At 38.4% G+C, this 15,538-nt stretch overlaps 1 protein-coding gene across 1 annotated transcript in view; it reads right to left on the reverse strand.

The window, feature by feature from the left end:
* LOC148946038 (uncharacterized) overlaps positions 1–15,538 on the reverse strand; it is a 158,787-nt gene that overhangs the window by 129,988 nt on the left and 13,261 nt on the right. Inside the window, exons 2-3 of the mRNA XM_089097987.1 lie at positions 11,023–11,265; positions 6,822–6,957 (exon numbers count right to left, since the gene is read on the reverse strand). Coding sequence (XP_088954113.1) covers positions 6,822–6,957; positions 11,023–11,082 — 196 coding nt within the window. The 5' untranslated portion in view covers positions 11,083–11,265. The remainder of the gene's footprint in view (positions 1–6,821; positions 6,958–11,022; positions 11,266–15,538) is intronic.

Below are 15,538 nucleotides of genomic sequence, written 5' to 3' on the forward strand. Positions count from 1 at the left end.
CAAAGCTTGTAGTTTTTTCTATTACCTGATTCATAATTTTTCAAAAAATCCTAATTGCGCTCTAAAATCCTGCTGAAATGATTCGAATTGTATTTTCAAAACCTAGATTTAAACTAAGATTAGAGATAACAAGGCTTTATCCCAAGTTAAGATAGGTCAAAGTTAAGATCTTCTTCTATACGATTTCCTAATCCTTAATGACAGGAAATGAGTAGATAGGAGCTTGAAAACACCTTCCTAGAGGACATTATTTAGGCTTGGAATTCGTTCCTGAAGGTTTCATTCTCCTAACTCAATTGAGGAAATGGTTTCTAAAGGACTGGACCATCTGTGCGTCACAATTTTTGGGGTACTTTTCAGTCACTACTATGATAGCTTCTCGGAAAAAAAAAAACTAAAATAGAAACTATAAACCAATCAATGTCCTCATTGTCCTCGATAGCAAAAAGCCTTTTGTCTGAAATTTTACCAGAATTTATAAGAGGGAAATAGGCAAATTTAAGACTTTTTCCAACCGAACTAAAACATTACTCGACCTTTAGAATCCCCCCATCAAATGGGAAGGTATGTCATGTAGAAGCTCCCCTTCGGCCCTATCAGGCAGAGAAATGCAGGTGTCTTTTGGATTTTGTTATCTCTCGTAATCCAGAATCCGTAGTCAGAAACGGTAAGAGATAAACAATTTATAGGGGTATAGTAAAACAGGGAAGAAGAGTTACCCTGAAATTGATCAATTTCCAACCACTTTCAAGTAATAAAAGAAGAATCTTCTTATTAGCCTACTAGACAATACACAAAACAAAAAATTGCCCTGTCAGCAAAAAGAAAGTTCTTGGAGATCATATGATGTAGACTCACATGGAATTGTCTTTTCTAGATTTTGTATCTGAAATATGTATCTCTTCTAGATTTCTAGCAAGTCACTCTGGAATAGTTAACCTAAAAATTTTGAATTCTGATTTTTCCAATTCGAATTTTTTATTTTGAAAACTTGTCTCCATATAAAGCTCTGGCCAATAAGATAAACGACTGAAGCAAGTCCAGCTGTGATCGGACTCACAGGTGTTGAAAGGGAGAGGGGTTTCCCGGAACCTTGCCATTTGTCCGTCTATCAGAAGAGGTGGTCAGATTTCAGCCAAATTGAGTAGACATAAAAACAACTCCCAATTTGCAAATTTCGAGCGTCTGGACACAATTGGACATGTGTGTGCGGGCGGGGGGGGGAGTATTATCATCGAACAACTGCGGGAGACAGTTGTCAGATTTCGTTCAAACTAGGTGTGAAGCAAGAGTTAGTGTCTAGTTTCTTATGCCTTTAGAAAAAGGCGCCCAATTCAACCTTCTTGGAAGAGGGAAAGGAGGAGGGGGCCATAATTTCTTTTCGTCAGGACTTTAAATAAAACTTGCCAGATGTCAACCAAACTTGTTAGAAAGTAAGAGGACGTGTCCTAGCTGTCCTTTTTAAGGAACCACACCCGCTCCCATCTCTGTGAGGAGAAGCGGTCTCTAATTCTTGTCACGACAATATCTACCAGAAAGGTTAGTCAAATCTTCAATCAATCTTTATTTAAAGTAAGAGCTTGTGTCCTTTTCGAAATTCGCATCAGATCTTTCTTCTGCAGGGATCAGGGGAAAGGATGCGGCTAAATTTGCGGTCTAAAACACCTACCCGTACATATTTTGGTACTTCAAAAACAATTGGTGAAAGGTCAGCGTTAATTTTTCCTTTGTACTTTTTAGCATCATGGACCGATATGGCCATGATGAGCAGTGTCCTAAACTCTTAACATTATATCAGATACTAGAAGGGGTTGTCATATCTCGACAAAACTGAGGAATTTAGAGCGGAGTTCGTAGTTGCGCCTCAAGAGGATCTATATCCAATATGACCTCTGGGATAAGGAGGAAAGGGGTCCTGAATTCTTTTTATCAATACATCTTTCAGAATATTTCGACCAAACTTTGTGGGTAACATGATTTGGTCTCTTTCCTTGGATTTTTGGGATTCTTCATCCGACCGAACCTCCGTCTGGACCAGAAAAAGGTGACTCCAAGGCCGTATCCCCTCCGCTGAATTTTTTGTCCGACTTAAAAACGTAACAAAATGCATATAAACTTTTGATGCGCTTTTTAAGGTTTTGCTCTCCCCCCCATAAATGCATTTATGATCCCGTGCGAAAATCCTACGTACACCATTGTGTAACCCCCAAATCCTTGTCGTCAGCATATCTACAAGAAGAGGATGTCAGATCATAGCCATATTTAATGAGAAGAAATAAATAGCGTCATAGTTGTGTATTTAGGATGTCCAACCAGAATCCAACTTCAGTACGAGGAGGCCGAAGGATGAGTGTCAAAACCTACTAAATCCTACTGGACAGCTGTCCAAAATACTGATTTCAAAATCTCTTATCGGCTTGATTATTAGAAAAGTTGGTATCGTTTAGCGTCTCCAGGGTCAATCAAATCTCTTTTAGGGACGAGCTAGATTCCTGTTATCCCTACCCATCAGATGAGCTTATTGCGTCTCGGATTAATAGCTAGGGTTTTAGTTGCAACATTGGGGAATTCAAGTATAATCCAATTGACATAGTCGTATGTGTTCTCTGCATTTATGATCCTCTGGTCATGGTTGCTTTAACACATCACGAGGCCTAGTAGGTATAGTTTCATGTTATTAATTAGATTTTAAAAAAAGAAGTTTTTTTAACTGAAAGTAAGGAGCGACATTAAAACTTAAAACGAGTTTTTTATTGTTTAAAAAAATAGAGTTGTGAGAAAGAGTCAAACTTTCGCGTAAAGAGCGAGACGTTGAGGAGGGGACTGCCCCTTTCATATACGGAATAATTTCTGCTCGTTTTAAGATGTCGCTCCTTACTTTCAGTTAAAGGAACTTGTTTTTTTTAATTTAATTTTTGAACGTTTTTGAATTAATACAGGTTTTGATTTTGGCTCATCGTACATGAATAATTAAAACAAAATTTGCATATTAAATTTACTTTTATTTGGTTAAATGGTTGTCTTGAAAGTTGTTAAATTTTATTTACGAACGTTTTTATTATAATATACGTACGTAATAAATATACGTAACTTACGAATTAACATACGTAACGAACTTCTATATTCATATATTTTTAATACGTATATTAGAGAGTTCGCCCCCTAGTCAATACCTCGCTCTTTACGCTAAAGTTCGAATTTTGTTCCAATTCTTTAAAAATGACCCCTTAATCACATAGACCGTTAATTAGAATAAATAGCTCTTATGGAAGTACTAAGAAATCTTTGACTTAAAGAGCGAGATACCTCCCCCCCCCCGAAACCCCCAAAACCAACAGTTTAAATATCGTAAACGCAATGAAAACTGCGTTTTGGATTCCATTTCTCAATAGCTGTCTCTTGAAAATAGCCCGCCTGGCGGGTTTCGTCTCTCGGTAGTATATAGAAGTGTCCACATGATGCACCTGTACCAAATATCATATTGAGATAGGCAAGATCAAGAGATAAGGCTAATCTCTTCAGACCGACGAATTAGTAAGTGAATGCCTTGAAAAGGAGGTAATAAAGAAAAAACGCACCTCTGATTTTAGAATTAGGTACACGTGGCTGTCACCCCCTCCCAATCATAGAGATAGGTTGAAACAGCGTCCCTGTTGGGTTAAGGGGTCACTTAAAAATGATCCCTTAATCACAAAGGCCGTTAATTAGAATAAATAGCTCTTATGAAAGTACTAAAAAATCTTTGACTTAAAGAGCGAGATACCTCCCCCCCCCCCCTAAACCCCCAAAAACAACAGTTTAAATATCGTGAACGCCATGAAAACTACGCTTTGCATTCCATTTCTCAATATCGGTCTCTTGCAAATAACTCGTCTGGCGGGTTTCGTCTCTCGTTAGTATATAGAAGTGTCCACATGATGCACCTGTACCAAATATCATATTGAGATAGGCAAGATCAAGAGATAAGGGTAATCTCTTCAGACCGACGAATTAGTAAGTGAATGCCTTGAAAAGGAGGTAATAAAGAAAAAACGCACCTCTGATTTTAGAATTAGGTACACGTGGCTGTCACCCCCTCCCAATAATAGAGATAGGCTGAAACAGCGTCCCTGTTGGATAAGAATTAGGTAAACGTGGCTGTCACCCCCTCCCAATCATAGAGATAGGTTGAAACAGCGTCCCTGTTGGGTTAAGGGGTCACTTAAAAATGACCCCTTAATCACAAAGGCCGTTAATTAGAATAAATAGCTCTTATGAAAGTACTAAAAAATATTTGGCTTAAAGAGCGAGGTATTGACTAGGGGGCGAACCCAATCATATACGTAATAATTTCTGTTCGTTTTAAGTTTTGATGTTGCTCCTTACTTTCAGTTGAAAAACTTTTTTTTATTTTATTTCTAATCGTTTTTGAAATAATGCTGGGAAATCCGGCGCCCCCTTCATATCAATGTCCCTTCCCCCATGAATACTTCCTCTATGAAAAGATCCTCCCTCATAACCCCCAACCCGGCCCCCCTCCCCCACTACCAGGAAAAACCACCCATGAAAACGTCTGTATACTTCCCAATAACCAATACTATATGCAAACATTGGGTAAAGTTCACAACTTTTAGCCCTCTCCCCGGGGACTCTGGGGAACTAAGTTATCCTAAAAGACATAGTTATTATATTTTTGACCATGCTGAACAAAATGGCTATCTCAAAATTTTGATCGGGTAACTTTGGGAAACAATGAGCGTGGGAGGGGGCCTCCATTTTTTGTTCACTTAAAAGCGTCACTAGAACTTTTAATTTCCGCTCGAATGAGCCCTCCCACGATATTGTAGGACCACTGGGTCGATACGATCACCCCCGGGGGAATAAACACATCTGTGATCTTTCTTCTGACAAAAAATACATAGGTCCACTTTTTTGCGGATAGAAGCTTGAAATCTGTACGGCAGTGTTCTCTGATACGCTGAATCTGATGGTGTGATTTTCATTAAGGTTCTATAACTTTTAGGGGGTGTTTGTCTCTTTTTTCGAAAATGAGGCTCGTTTTCTCAGGCGCGTAACTTTTGATGGGTAGAACTAAACTTGATGAAACTTACATATTTGAAATCAGCATTAAAATCTAATTATTTTGATGTATCTATTGGTATCAAACTTCCGTTTTTTAGAGTTTCGGTTACTATTGAGCCGGGTCGCCCCTTACTTACAGTTCGTTACCACCACAGTTTATAGTTATCCAGTAAATTTACCGCAGATGATTTCTGGCTCTTCATTCTCGGTGCGAACAAAAAGCTCCTCCCACTTCTGCACTTATTGGTGAGCCGGCCAAGTGGTTTTGTCAGTACTTGTTCCGTAGGTGATTATTCTTTGTCTACCCGTGAAAAGATCTAATGCCGCTTATGTTTATATCTGCAAAAACGTTCTCTGGAGCACTCGCACCTCGGTCCGGGTTTTTATAATGGGTGAGATAGGGAAAGATCATGCTGGATAATTATATAAACTGTGGTTACCACGAACTGTTTGATAACACCTTTATTTATCTTTGTTTTCATCTACTGCAAAAATTGGAGTTGTTACTTAAGTAAATGCATCAATCTGTCCAAGGGTAACTAACAAAGTCTGGTCAATGACAGAGTCAGGCATGGGAACCAACAAGTTCTGAAAATCAATACTTTGCTTAACTGCACAAATTAGACAAAAAATACCCTCATTTCGGCTAGATAGAGCAAATGCGACTAACCACCATAGATCCACCCTACAGCTGCAAGATGGCGTCTTAATGTGACCAAAACAACAACCTATTGGAAAAGCGTAAGACAATCAGAGCTACCAAAAGCAATAGTTTGATGGTAAAAGAAACTATTAGAAGAAGCATAACTATAATAGTTTCTTAAGGACAATTTGATTATTAATTTGTTGTGTAAGGTACCCTAAAACAAGGTTTTTTTTAACGAGTTACATTAAGATTCAAATTAAATCTGTAGCTTTTTAGGGATGGAATATAAATCGTGTGCCTTGTAGTAGGCGTTGCTCCCTTTCCACTTTCTCTTGTGCATACCGACAGCACAAGTTGTCCCACCATATGTTGCAGAGTTCCATCACACTGCACATCTTCGTTCCATGCAAGGCATGGCAATCTTTCTGTCTTGTCGTATTAAAGTAACGAAAGGGGGAGGCTGGATTAGGTTGACCTGAGCATACATGAAAGAAAAAGGATGTAAACACTAGTGACCAGCGACGATTACGAAGGGTAGGGGTTACATCCAATCTTTTAGAGCAGTGGTTCATTACCGATTTTGGGCCATGTCTCACCTAGGCATTTCTAAAATCCCGATGCCCCTCCGTAATAGTCAAATTTTGTTATTCAAAATTTTATGGGTGTTCACCAGAAGGAAGCTTAAAAGGCCATCAACTTTGTATATTTTTGGGGTCTTCCTCTAGGCATACTAATGAAAAATACTGTCTGAATACAACACGTTTAACACAATGTACGAAATCATTGCAATATTATTGTACATCTTTTTTGCTCTTTAATTGCATAAGAATGTGATGTCGTTCACACGAAAAATGTTTTTTTCACAATTAAAGCTCTAAAGTTGAGTCAGCTGCAGGGTGCACGTCCTGCCCATGATTCCCCAGAATATTGCCACGCCCCATCAATGGTGCATGCGCCCCATGTTGGAAATCACGGTTCTAGAGCTTAGCCATAGTCGCAATAAGAAAAAAACAGAAGAAGAAGAAAAAGCAAGTCGTATTACAGAAAAAAACATAGGCCTGCATTAATATAAGATTTAACAATATACCATGCAAAGATTTTGAAATTAAATTACCTCGGGAATTAGTGGCCGCATCAGCTATCTTCTGAAAAGCATCCAGAAATACAGCAATAGCTGCAAGAGTTGACCTTAAACTTGTATGCAATTTTGAAGTTTTTGCCAAAAAATCCTCCCAGATTGGTGTGTTATTCTAAAAAGAAAATTACAAATTAGTGAAAAATATGCTAAATTTACATGGTGTCCTAGGTGTAGCACCATCGTAATTTATTTTATATCCCTAATGTTGAATATTGTTTTCCATTGTACCACTACAATATCAAAGATTTTGAGGGGAACAAAGGGAAAGGGGGTTAGAATATTGATCGCTATATATAATGGCTTTTGTTTTGTTTTTTCTCGACAAATTCCCATAAAAGTGATTCAAAACTGCATCCAATCCGAGATAGAGGGGGGGGAAGGGTACTTTTAGGGCAGTCGACAGATTGGAATAAATTCAGGCAAAAATTAATCCTAAACACAGGATGAGGGTTATCCCTTTACTTGGGTGCCCAAAACAAACAGATTATCTGATAACATTTCAAGTGGGAATGCCTGCGTGGCATATAGACATAATAGCCTAGTCAGAACCAAAGAGCTTGAATTAGGCAGAACTCCATTGAAAATCAAGGGATCAAACTAAAAGTAAAAGCGCAAAACGTCGATCAGCGAGGATTCGCTTTGCCATGTATGATATCTGTAGTCCGATTTTTGCTGTTTCTCGAATTTAAGGAAAACTATGTCATTTAGCCATACTTTTTTTTTACCTGACTTTAATTTTAGACTAGAATATATGTTAGCGCATTGAAATTTCAGTAGGTTGATTTTATTTATTTTTTTTGTCCCTTGGTACGGTAAGAAGTATTTGAGCGCTTAGAGTGGAAAAAAGTGAATAAAATATTATACAGCCAAGGCTGTGTCCAGGGGGGGGGGAGTTTAAGGGGTTTGAACCTGCCGAAATGTTTGTTCGACTCGAAAAAACATAACAAAAATTAATATAAACACTTTTTTGATGCGTTTTTAAAGTCTTTTCGAAACAAAAACCTTATCTAATCCCCCCCCCCCCGAAAAAAAAATCCTGGATACGGCCTTGTATATAACTTAAATGAATAAATTGGTACAATAGGTAGGTCCATATTGTGTCTAAACCTTCCACATTTGCAGATATTTTCAGGGGGTGTGGGGAGCAAAATACCTTACATTGAAAAGTCATATGTCACTTGAAAATAAACTCAGAAGAAGCCAAATTCACAAGACGCTGGAAAGCATCATACTTACATAAATCTGCCCCAATGGCATTGAAATAAAAGGACAACACACAAATCAACGGCTATCAATTCAACCACCATAGGCACTATAACTCGACCACCAAACAACTCAACCATCCTCAGTTCAACTACCATATTACTCCACTACCTTGAATTCAACCACCATGAACGCGACTTCCCTAAATTCAACTACCAAACAACTAAATCACCATCAACTCAACCACTGCATAGGTCAACCACCATCAACTCAACCACCACATAACTCATATCTGTTGATCAATCACCAAAGCCTGATAAGCATTCACATCCAGGTGATCCGATCAGTGTGAGGACTTCTTAAAGAAAGTTCAACATTAAAAAAGCAACAACCACTCCCTCTGTATCAACTAGAAATATTTTAGGGGAACAGCTTAAAATTGAAAATGAGGACATTACTTGTTAAAATAACTGCAAAGTGTGCCTTAGAAGAGTTCATTCGTCAACAAAGACGAAAAAACAATTATAATAGTCGAGAACCCCAGTCAATGGCCTTTGACAGCCCCAGATTTGTATCAAGCTCTTGTCCTTTACGATTCCTAAAAGAATATTGGCTTTGGACCATAGAGATATGTTGTAGTGCCTTGAGAGATCAGAGCTATTTTTAGATGATGAAACATTCAAGGTTGTGCCCTGGCTTTTTTCCAGCTATATACAATACATGCAAAGGCTTGTGTTTCATATCCCCCATGCATTTATTTTCTCTTGCCTGATAAGGCAGAAAGCACATATCAAGGCATGCACACAAGCACTTAAGACTTGGTGCCAAGAGCCAATTCCACTAGAATTCTGACAAAAAACTGCTATAAATACTTTTTTGAGTTGAGTTTCCAAATTCTATACTATCAGGATGTTTCTTTCACTTTTCACAGTCTATCAAAAGAAAAGGTCAATCGCAGGGCCTCCAGCAAGAGTTCAAAAATGACCCCAATTTCAATATCCTTGCCAAAAGTAATGCAGCCTTAGCTTTTGTTCCATTACAGGATACTGCAAGAGTGTTTGATGAACTCAGTGGCCATTTCCCACAAGGTGATAATTAAGAATCTCTCTTGAGTTACTTTATTGATACCTTCGTATGTGGCATTCAATTACCAAACAAAGGGGTTGCATTGCAAAGATTTTTATCAGTCTTCTAGAATCACACTGAAAGTACATTGAATTATGCGGCGAAAACTGTGAACACGGAGGGTTTCCACAATGTGCTTAATGGTAAGTTCATCTGCGCTCATCCAGGTCTTTGGGAGCTCTTTGATGGACTTAAAGTGTGGCATTACAGTTCAACGTCTGGTGGCATCATAGGCTGCTCAACAGCAGGGTTAGAAAATTTCAAAATGCAAAATACTTGCTCAACGACTTCCAATATATGTTCAAACATACCCTCAGGAACAAAACAAAATGAGATACCTGAAAGCAATTGCTCATATGCAATGGTTAAAAAGATGTTTTGAATGTAAAAGTACCCACAAGACATATTTTTCCATTACCTTTTTCCAGATTCCCCCCAAGATGAACATTGTTGACTTTAGGAATATATCAACCTTTTCTTCCAGTGTGTGTGTGTCCCCCAGTGATTGTGGTCAGATCAAAGCTAAAGTAAACATATAAGATAAAAACCTTTACAGTTGTTAAGGATTTTATGAAAAAATAACAGAAAAACAAATACGAATTGTCCACACATTTTACTCTCTGGAGTCGAGTTTTTCTCTCTTTGAGTAGTGTTTTGTCTTCAGAAGAATGGCACCAATTCCAATATTTAGTTTTTTGCTCCTTCTTTAAAACATATTTAAAAATCCTCAAAAGACAAAAAATTTAAACAGATCTGATCTATGCGGTGGTTGAGTTGCGGGTTGTTAAGTTATGGTGTGGTTGAACTAATCAGTGATTGAGTTGTTTGGTGGTTGAATGTAAGGTAGTTGAGTTGTTTGGTGATTGAGTTGATGGTGGTTAAGTTATGTGGTGGTTGAACTATGCAGTGGTTGAGTTGATGGTGTTTGAGTTGTTTGGTTTTTGAATGTATGGTAGTTGAGTTGTTTGGTGGTTGAATTTAAGGTAGTTGACTTGAGGGTGGTTGAGTTATATGGGAGTCGAAATAAAATACAATCTTTAACAAAAACTGCATTTTTGGCGTGTCTGAATAGGCCCTCGAAGTGGCAAAAGACCGGAATTCGTTAATAACGGAATTCACATACATAGCTCGTATTTGGTTAAGCTGGTTGTAAGCAAGTTTGAATTGGACACGATGACATGGTCACTGCTTCCAATATAGCCATGTTGGAAGCAGCACCAATATATAAAACATATATATGATTACCAGGGGAGGTATTTAAATTCTTTTCATCTGGAGATCTAGCAGGAGGGGTTATCACATCTTTATCAAACTTGATTAGAAGTAAGAGTAAGTGTACTTGTTGCGCCTACTCGGATTTTACACCTGGTACAACCAAAGTGAAGGAAGTGGGCCCCTAAAACTTTACCTTCAAGACTTTTACTATAAAGGGTTGTCAGATCTCAAAGACACTTTGAGAAACGTAAGCAAGAATTAGGGTCCTATCAATATTTTTCAGGAATTGACACTTTATCTGACTTTATTGACACTTTATCTATAGTCTTGTCATCAGGATATATAGCAAAAGATATTTGCACCAGCTTTTGGCACAGAAGGTCTAGTTTCTTTTTTGCAATTGACAAGAATACTAAAGCAAATTTCACATTTCTGCCAAAGAACTAAGGACTGGGTGCAAAAATCTAAGAATCAAAAGTGTAGTATTCTACTACAGAATTACAGTTTTAGTAATTTTATGACGCTAAGACATAGATGGATTCTTAACAAAGGTAATATCTCACTGTCGCAATCATTTAATGGTTAACAGCAATGAAAAACAGGGATAGTACTGATAAAAAGAGCAATGACTTACTTTTAAATCAGAAACAATTTGCTGGAACAGTCCTCCCAGTATATTGATATCTCCTTCCATTTTTATCCACTTGAAAGCACTTATTTAAAAAGCGGATACAACACTTTAAGGACCATTATTCACAATCTTGGACTTTTAATTGACATCTGCAAGGTTTTTTATTCACTTTACAGCTATCTTAAACAGAAATAGATTACCACTAATTAAAACTTTAATTTTTCACGAAATGGCCAAGTTTTCTGCCTGAAAAAGAGTGAAATTAGTAAAAGTTCATAAGTAGTAAAAACCACTGGATCACTCTCCAGACAAGCAGTTTGGGTTTTTACAACTTGATGTATTAACTAATGATGTATGGACTAGGAATAATTATAGAAAATAGCTACAAAATTTGAACTGTATACATAGCCTGCTATTTACCATGGCCAGTCACATTTTGCTTGCATGAGTTTTTTAACAAGTTTGCACTCCATTTTTTTTTTTTTTTTTTTTTTGTGAAAGCACCAAAATTTTTTTTTGTAAACTGAGATAAGATCAGTTCTTATCTCAACTAATCAAACATGAGATTTCTCAAGAGTAAGAAGCCAACAGCATTGCTGCTGCAGGGGTATCAAGTTGAACATTCTATACCAATTTTTGTTTAGTCTATTTCCAGTAAAAAATGTTTCCATTAGAACCATCCACTGTACAATTTAAAATTTATAAATCTCTTTGAAAAATTTAGGGATAGAAAAAATTATGATAAAAAGTAAGGCAGTTTAGAAAAAAGACATGCTATTGTAGCTAATGGAAGTAGAAACAGATCTCTTGATCATAGGCAGCGCAATAGCGCTTGCCTAGGTACAGAACGATGTTGGCCCAATGTATTATTTTTTTTTTACTTTTATTTGGTCTTAGACCAGAGCACTTCGTATCGAAGTAGTTGTCATAAAACTTTAAAAAGGGCTCATTCGATTGAAAATTGAAACGGCTAGTGCCCTTTTTAATAATTGAAAGTGATTGGAGGGCAACTAACCCCCCTCCCACGCCCACCTTTTCCCCAAACACATCCAATCAAAATTTTGATATGGCCATTTTGTTAGTCGTAGTTGAAAGGCTCGGAAATTATGTCTTTGAGGATGACAACCCCCCCCCCCCCCCAACACCCCTAAAGGCGATGGTTGTAAGTTATGACCTGGGTACATAAAAGGTTTTTATAGAAAACGCTGTCGTAAAAACTTCAAAAAGGGCTCATTCGAAAGGGAAATTGAGAGGACTAGTGCCTTTTTATTAGTCGAAAGTGATCAGAGGGAAAATGCCCCCCCCCCGCCCATCATTTCCTAAAACACCCAATCGAAACTTTGATATAACCATTTTGTTCAACGTAGTTGAAAGGTTCGAAAATTATGCCTTTGAGGATGACAAATCCCCCCAGCCCTCAGGGCAAGGGTTGTAAGTTATGCCCAGGAGGTATATAGCCTAAGGTTGTTTTATAGGAAGGGTGGACACATAAACTTCGGAGGGGGCTCATTGGATTGGTAATCAGAAGCTCTAGTGCCCTTTTCAAGAGTCAAAGCGATCGGACGGCAGCTACCCCCCCCCCCACACACACACACAGACACGTCGTATAGTCCCAAAATGCATCTAATAGAAATTTTTAGATAGCCATTTTATCCAAAATAGTATAAAAATCATATAACAAGACTTTTGGGGTTGAAAAAATTCCCAGACCCTGAGGGCAAGGGTTGTAACTTAAGCACCGGGGCATTTAAGGTTTTTTATAGAAGATGGTTGCAAAAACTTTAGAGGCTCACTTGGTTGAAAATGGGAAGTTCTACTTCCCTTTAAACAGCCAAAAGTGATGGAGGGCAGCAAGCCCCCCCCCAACTAACCCTCTCCACCAAGCGAATCTGATTAAAATTTGGAGATAGCGATTTTGCTCAAAATAGTCGAACATACATATAGTAATGCCTCTAGGGTTGATATAACCCCCTAGTGCCCTGGGAATAAGGCTGTAAGTCAAGCCCTGGTGGCATAAAAGGTTTTATGGAATGGGTGGTGGTATAAACTGCAGATTGGGCTCATTTGATTTGAAAAGGGAAGTTGTAGTGCCCTTTTTAAGAGTCAAAAGTGATTTGAGAGCAACCAGTCCCCCCCGCTCATCATTTCCCCAAAGACGTCCAATCAAAATTTGGAGATAGCAAATTTGTTCCAAGGTAGTCGAAGGGTCTGAAAATCATGTCTTTGAGGAAGACACACCCATTCCCACAGCTCTCAGGGCAAGGGCTATAAGTTATGCCCCGGGGGCATATAATATTCTTATAGAAAGGGGGGTCGTATATACTTCGGAGGGGACTCCAACACGTCCTGCTTTGCCAAAATACATCGAATAGAAATTTTTGAGATAGTCATTTTATTCAAAATAGTCCAAAGAGCATATAACAAGGCTTTTTGGGTTGATACAAACCACCAGAGCCTGGGGCGAGGGTTATAAATTATGCCGTGGGGCATTTAAGGTTTTTATGGAAGGGGTAGTTGTTTGACTTTAGAAGAGGCTCATTTGGTTGAGAAATTGGAAGTTTTAGTTCCTTTTCAAGCGTCAAAGGTGATGGAGGACATTTAGCCCCCCCCCGACAACGCCTTTTTTCACCAAACGCATCTGATTGAAATTATAAGATAGCGATTTTACTCAAAATAGTCCATAGAACATATAATAATGCTTCTAGAATTGACACAACCCCCCAGCGCACTAGGGATAGGGTTCCTATAAGGCTTTTATAGAATAGGCGGTCGTACGAACTTCAGATGGGGCTCATTTGGTTTGAAATTGGAAGTTATAATGACCTTTTTAAGAGTCAAAGAGCTTTCAGAGCAACCAGCCCCGCTCACCTCCACGCTCATCATTTCCCTTATTCTTGTTCTTCGTAGTTAAAGGTTCCGGAAATTATGTCTGTAAGGAAGACCACCCACCCCCACCCCCCTACAGTTCTCAGGGTTGTAAGTTATACCATGGGGGCATAAAAGGTTCTTATAGAAATGGTGGTCCTATATACTCTGAAGGGGACTCATTGGATAGGTAATCAGCATTTATAGTGCCCTTTTTAAGAGCCAAAGTGATCGGAGGACGGCTACCCCCCCCCCCCCCACACACACAAACAAATACGTCGTGTTTTCCCGAGATGCATCCAATGGATATTTTGAGACAGGCCTCTGATTCAAAATTAATTAAAAAAAAAATTCCACAAAATGAGTTTTTCAAAGAGAAGTAAAGAACTCCATTAAACAAAAAATGAGCAAAACAAAATCAAATAATCTACCAAGCGTGATACTACCACAAATCAGCATCGATAAATAAATGAAACCCAAAACGAACAGAAATTACAATAAATAACCGAGTCAAACTAAAAACGAGCCGAAATTAACATAAGTTGGGCGCAAAACCTCTATGCCTTCCCAAGGCCAGAACAAAATTTGCACTTTACTGAAAAAATATAAGTTTCTAAAAAATACAAGTTTCTACAACAACGCGTTCAATAAAAACTTTATATGCCCCCAGGGCATAACTGACAACCCATGCACTGAGGGCTCTGGGGGGTTATGATCCTAAAAGACCTAATTTCCAGAACTTTGAACTACGTTGAATAAAATGAATCTCAAAATTTTTATTGGATGTGTTTGGGAAAAAGGTGGGCGTGAGAGGGGCGTTAGTCCCTATCCAATCACTTTCAACTATTAAAAAAGGCACTTGGCCTTTCAATTTCCAATTGAATGAGCCCTTTTGAAATTTCTGCGACAACGCTTTCAATAAAAACTTTATATGCCCCCAGGGCATAACTTACAACCCTTGCCGTGAGGACTGTGGGGGAAGGGGTTGTCATCCTTAAAGGCCTCGTTAAAGATGGGCGTGAGAAGGGGGTTAGTTGCCGTCAAATCACTTTCGACTATTAACAAGGTTACTAGCCCTTTGAATTTCAAATCGAATGGGCCCTTTTTCAAGTTTCTAGACAAAGATTTCAATAAAAACCTTATATGCCCCCAAGGCATAATTTATAATCCTTGCCCTGAGGGTTGTGGGGGAGGGTCCTCCTCAAAACATATTTTCTATCTGGAAATCAACTACGCTGAACAAAATGGATATCTGAAAATTTTTATTGGATGTGTTTGGGGGAATGATGGGCGTGCGGGGGGGAGGGGGGGTAGTTTCCCTCCAATGACTTTCTACTATTAACCCTAAAAGGGTAAGCTTTCGTAAATTTTACGACGCAAAAACACTTTTTCGCGGTTGCCATGGAAACGGATGCATTGCGCGGACCGACCTCCCCGATATGCTAATATTATGACTAGCCAGTTCTTGTGCCGTCACCGAGGTTTTATTATCTGAACCGGTTGGGGAGATATTAAGGGTGAGTAGTAAAATTTACGAAAGCTTACCATCTACGTAACTTTTTCACCTATTTCAGGAAAAAGGATTTTTTTTTATCAAAACTTGTTAATTAGTAAGCTTCTTCGGACAAAGAGGTTAGATCAGTTTTTTGACATT

The sequence above is a fragment of the Artemia sp. Qi Xiang Cuo genome, chromosome 12 (assembly GCF_049724085.1).
Source record: "Artemia sp. Qi Xiang Cuo chromosome 12, ASM4972408v1, whole genome shotgun sequence".
Lineage (NCBI taxonomy): Eukaryota > Metazoa > Arthropoda > Branchiopoda > Anostraca > Artemiidae > Artemia > Artemia sp. Qi Xiang Cuo.